Source organism: Pimephales promelas, chromosome 11, assembly GCF_988280905.1.
Source record: "Pimephales promelas chromosome 11, fPimPro1.hap1.1, whole genome shotgun sequence".
Lineage (NCBI taxonomy): Eukaryota > Metazoa > Chordata > Actinopteri > Cypriniformes > Leuciscidae > Pimephales > Pimephales promelas.
Window position 1 is genome coordinate 28,874,996 of NC_142779.1, and position 6,147 is coordinate 28,881,142.

At 42.5% G+C, this 6,147-nt stretch overlaps 1 protein-coding gene across 1 annotated transcript; it reads left to right on the plus strand.

The window, feature by feature from the left end:
• Positions 1-956: 956 nt before the first annotated feature.
• On the plus strand, positions 957-4,597 carry LOC148977218 (uncharacterized). The gene is given in 4 exon segments (XM_089116673.1): positions 957-1,166; positions 1,261-1,742; positions 1,745-4,415; positions 4,528-4,597. Coding segments are annotated over 3 exon segments (2,961 nt in total). The 5' UTR covers positions 957-1,166; positions 1,261-1,522.
• The last annotated feature ends 1,550 nt before the right edge of the window (positions 4,598-6,147 follow it).

Here is a 6,147-nt window from a genome sequence, read left to right on the forward strand (position 1 = left end):
GAATGCGGAAGTAATGCGTGTCATGGACCCGCCCATTACTTCCAACCACTGATAGTTCCATGATCCATAGACATATCTATGGTTCCATCCAGAGCCATGTTATTAAAGGACAACTCCGGCGCAAAATGAATCTTTGGTCTAATTACACATTGCTACCTAGTCAACCGTTATCTGAGATTTGTTTTCATGATTGCCGAATGTAAATAGTTTTATCTCTAAAAACAGTTTAGCCTATAGCGCTAGTATAATGCTAGTATATAGGGCATAGAGTAATGACAAGTAAAAATCGCTTGTTATTACCACTAACAGCCCCACACTAAAACGACAGCATAACAAGGGTCCCTACATTCAAACCGAAGCATTGAGAACTTTGTCAGTGTCCATACAGTTTAATAAGAAGATATTTTATACACACAGTCAACTTCGCGAATACAGGAAGAAGCCATCTTTGAAAAATAGTCTCTACCAGTCGATCTAAGAACGCCGATCCATGTCCACCGGTGAGATGTGAATAAGGTGATAAGGTGAGCATGAACAGTAGGCTACGTGTACATATTGAAGAGAAGAAAACGGTTCGTGTTTGTGTTTCTTCCGAAAACAACGGACCATATGAGATTCTGCACAGGTCAGCGCACATGGATCTGCATTCGTAGATCGACTGGTAGAGACTATTTTTCAAAGATGGCTTCTTCCTGTATTCGCGAAGTTGACTGTGTGTATAAAATATCTTCTTATTAAACTGTATGGACACTGACAAAGTTCTCAATGCTTCGGTTTGAATGTAGGGACCTTTGTTATGCTGTCGTTTTAGTGTGGGGCTATTTTGAGCCTTGTTAGTGGTAATAACAAGCGATTTTTACTTGTCATTATGCCCTATATACTAGCATTATACTAGCGCTATAGGCTAAACTGTTTTTAGAGATAAAACTATTTGTTGTGAATTTGATCCTTTAATTATACTTTTTATTTATTTATTTTTTTCTTTCTCCTTACATATTTGCACTTCATATCCCACAATCCTTTTGTCAGTTTCACTACATTACCCATACACCCCCTGGGCAAGGTCTATAAGTAGACCTCACTTCCTCCCTTTTTTCCTTTTGTATTGGTGAGGTGTGGTGGTTGGAATGGACACCCAACCATGTCCTTTCCTTAGGATGCGTTGAGTAAGTTTGTTTTGCCAATTGTTTAAAATATATGTTGTTGATATGTTACTGATGAATTATATGAGTTTAATTTCCTTTATTGTATTGTTTGTAGTGACTAAAGACCATCTTGTACATCCTGTTTATCCTGTCCATCCATTAACATCTGTTCATTGGCATCATGCGTGTCAGCTCCATGTGAATTAAGACTTTATCATCCTGAACTGAAAATAAAAGAGAGCAAAGGACTGGTATTTTTTCCATGTGTTTTAATCAGACACACCATCAAGTTTCTACAACTCCAACGAACTTTGGATACATTTAACATCTGAGATCCAATATATGGTCCTTCGAGCCGGAGGTAGAAATTTGGTGGAATGGATTACCATGCAAGACCTGCAATCCGGCGCAGCCTAAGAAGCAGAAGACCTCCTGCCCGTTTTGTTGACTGTATGGTGAGAGAATATGGTCCTCCTCCGCCTCCCTCACCAACGCTAGTTGTAAGTGATCATCACCAAACTCAGTATGAAAATCCACCTTTAAGACATTCCCCAAGCTCATCGGCTCCTTGTGAACAGCCTCAACATGATTTGCTCGATAAGAGATACTTGGACTTAAGGGTATGCTTGGTGAGATGATGTCTAAAATGTCACAGTTAGTAGTTTCTTCCAGACATTCTGAATTTTCTGAGTCTTTTGATGATGCTTCTGATGATGATGATAATGCCTTAGTTAATCCATCTATTGTTCAAGAATTGTGTGCATGTATTAAGACAGCTGAAAAGAAACCTACATGTGAGAAATGTAATTCCTCAACTGTTCCTTCACTGCTTCCATTTAGTAGGCCTAGTTCTCTGCCTCTTCCTCCTTCCTCATTGTTACGTAGTCCACCCCAACAGATGCACACACATGATATAGCATCACAACTACAATTTAGTATGTTACAACCTTCTATTGTTCCATTGGTTCCTGGGCCTTCTAATTGTCAGTCCCCTCAAGTGCAAACATCACCAGTGTTGGTACAACCAACTGGTCCACCACAACCAGTTTTACCATGTAGTTCCTTTTCCTCTGCCATGGTTCATTCTCAGTTATCCTCACAAGTAACATCAGCACAGTTACCTCCACAGCCTCGGTATGCTGTTTCTCAGTATTCACAGCCATTAGGACCATCCTCTAGCTCGGCAATTCCTCATGTAGCCTCAGCTAATGTAGGCCCTCACATGCAATCTGTAGGTCAGGTAGGGAATGATGTTGTACAACCTCCTGCCCCACATATTCAACCAATTGTTCCCACTACCCAGTCAACTGCAATTCCATTCCTTCATCCTTATCCATATTCCCAACCATATTATGCATCATATCCTGTTCCTTCCTATCCTACTTCTCGTGTTCAGGGACCTACCTTTCCTTTCCTGGTTAATGATGATCCCCAAGAATTTGCAATGTTGCAGCTAGCATTGACAAATTTGTTGTCACCCCATGAGCCAGAACATTACAAATTCCATATCTTGTTAGATCATTTAAAATTTTCTTCAGCTCGTGATCTAGCGTTAGCTTATGCTAACGATCCTAGGCCTTACAGTATGGCTCTTTTTGCACTACAGCAGAAATATGGGCAACCTCACCAACTAGTTTTGAGAGAAATCAAAGCCATTCTAGCTCTCCCCAGGGTGAGACCAGGTGACAGCAGAGCATTTAGTAGCTTCGCATTAAAGGTTCGAGCTTTGGTTGGCATGCTCCAATCTTCGGGCCAAGACCAAGTTAAATCTGAATTATCCTGTGCTTCTCATGTACAGCAACTACTCAGTAAACTGCCCACCGAGCATGTGACCAACTTTGCCCGTTATGCCCGTACAATCCTAAAGGGTCAAAGCTACAACCTGATTAGCTTTTCCGCTTGGCTCCAAGAAGAAGCTGAGTGTCAAGCAATGGCTGATCAGGTTAGTGACTTTCCAAAACCATTCCTGAGTAAACCTCAACCAAAGACTTCCGTTAACACTCGAACAGTTTTGTACAGAGTTAACAGTAATTCTTTTGTGCCAAGATCCATTAATAAGCAACCCCAGAATGTGAGAGATGGAGAATGGAGTTCCAAATATTCATGCGCCTATTGTTCCAGTAGAGATCATTTCATTGGCCTGTGCCCCTCTTTTAAATCTCTAGAAGACACCAGGAAGGATGCATGGATTAGAGAGAACAAAAGATGTTGGAGATGCGGGCTTAACCATCTAGCTGTCAACTGTGACTTGAAGAAACCCTGTCCACAGTGCAAAGGCAGACATCTTGGTATCCTTCATGGAGTTAATTGTCGTGACCAAGATAACGGTACATTCTATCTTAGTCGCCTTGGAGGTTCTGGTAGGGTCTTGCTTAAAGTTGTTGAAGTACTTCTCCATTATAAAGGAAGATCCTTGCAAACCTATGCCATCTTAGATGATGGAGCAGAACGTACCATGTTGCTACCTCAAGCATCTGAGTCTTTGGGCCTCAATGGGGTACCTGAGTCCCTAATTGTTAGAACTATACGTCAAGATACCCTTGCACTTGAAGGTTCTTCTGTAACCTTTGAAATATCTTCCATGACCAATCCAGAAAAGAAGTATTCCATTTCCAATGCCTTTTCTGCTGCTAGATTGGGACTGGCAGAACAGACGTATCCTGTTGAGATCTTGCAGAGACGTTTCAGACATCTTCGAGACTTACCCCTTCCAGCCTTCTCTAAAGTCCAACCACTTGTCCTTATCGGTGCAGACTATCCACACCTGATAAATCCCATTGATCAGGTGTATTTCGGGCCTCCTAAATCTCCAGCTGCAATACAGACCAGGTTAGGATGGGTACTTCAAGGCCCAATACCGATTCCTAACACTGATGAGACTCAGTGTCTTTTTACCATCGCTAATCCCCTAGAAGAACTTCGCCATGATGTGGAGAAATTATGGAAAGTAGACATCCTTCCTTTCAGGAATGAGAAAGTCATTACTAGGTCTAAGCAAGATCAGGCAGCTATGGAATTGTTGGCCTCCAAGTCTAAAAAAGTTGATGTGGATAGTGTGAAAAGATATGCCACTCCGTTATTGCGCGCTTCTTCCGCCATAAAGCTGCGGACCACACCAAATGCAGTTATGTCTTCTCTCAGATGTATCGAACGACGCCTCCAGAGAAATCCTAAAACTGCTGCTGTGTACAACCAAGAGATTGCTAAGTTGGAGGAATCCGGTTATGTTTCCAAAGTGGAACTTCCCCATGACTCATCTGATGAATCGTGGTATATTCCTCATCATATTGTGGAGCATAACGGAAAAAGGAGAATAGTCTTCAATTGTTCCTATCAATATAAAGGTGTGTCACTTAACAGTCAACTTCTTACTGGTCCACAGTTGGGCCCTTCCTTACTTGGTGTCCTACTCCGGTTTCGTCAGTGCCCAGTGGCCATTAGTGGGGATATAAAATCCATGTTCCATCAAGTTAGGCTATTACCAGAAGACCGTTCTCTCCTACGCTTCCTGTGGCGCAATATGCAGAGCACAAATCCACCTGACATCTACGAATGGCAAGTTTTGCCCTTTGGCACGGTATGTAGTCCATGTTGCGCAACATATGCTCTACAAAGGCATGTCCATGATCACCAAGAAGGGTATGAAGATATAACGAGCTCTGTACTTCAGTCATTCTATGTTGACAACTGCTTAGAGAGTTTCCCAAATGTGCAATCTTCTAAGAACTTCTTAGACCGAATGCGTTCTTTACTGATGAGTGGAGGATTTGAAATTAGACAGTGGGCAAGTAACCAGCCTGGTGTTGTCCGTAATCTCCCTCCTGAAGCCAGGTCTGAGAATGCTGAACTGTGGATCAATCAAGACAGTTTAGATCCCAAAGAAGGAGCTCTGGGTCTGAGTTGGCACTGTCCCTCTGATTCATTAGGGTATCAATCCCGAACAGTGGAGTATAAGACAACAACTCTGCGTAATATATATAAAGTTCTTGCCAGTCAGTATGACCCATTGGGTTACATAACCCCCTTTACAACGCGAGCTAAAGTCATCATACAACAATGCTGGATGAAGTCCCGGGGCTGGGATGATCCCCTTATGCCAAATCCTATTCAACAGGCCTGGAAGGCTTGGGAAACTGAGCTCCCTGACCTGTCATTAATACAGCTTCCACGTTGTTATCTAAGTTTACCTTCCGACCAAATCACATCCAGAGAGTTGCATATATTTTGCGACGCCTCAGAGAGCGCATACGGGTCTGTAGCCTATTTGCGAATGGGAACTGACAAGGGTGTGGTACATACTTCCTTCATCATGGCAAGATCTCGAGTTGCCCCAAAAAAGCAAATATCCATCCCTCGTCTTGAACTTTGCGCTGCTCTAACAGGTGCACAGCTTTGTAAACTCCTGCAGAATGAATTGACTCATCCTTTGACAAATATTGTCTTATGGTCCAACTCGACAACTGTCTTGTCTTGGCTGCATTCCCTCTCCTGCCGTTACAAAGTTTTTGTAGCTAATAGAGTCACTGAAATATTAGAGCTCACTGATCCCTCTTCTTGGAGATATATTCCATCTGCACAGAATCCAGCAGATGACATTACAAGAGGCAAAACTCTTGTAGAGCTAGCCAAACCTGATCATAGATGGCGACAAGGTCCAACGTTTCTGAAATTTCCTCCAGATGAATGGCCCAAAAATCTAGTATCTACATCTGATAGTCCTGATCCTGAGCTTCGTAAACCACTCTTTTGTGGGTTAACACAATTGGATGATATTGTACTCCCAGATCCTGCCCGTTTTAAATCATGGTCAGAGTTACAGTTTGCAACAAATGTGTTAGTGCGACAACATAGTGAGGACTCTTGTGACGCCTCTTCTGTCCAAAATCTCCTTTTGAGACAAGCCCAGCAACAAAGTTTTCACAGCTTACTCCAAATCTCCTCCTCATGGGGCGGCGAGATTCGTCTTTACCTCAGGTGATTTATGCCAATACTAAGCTCCTTG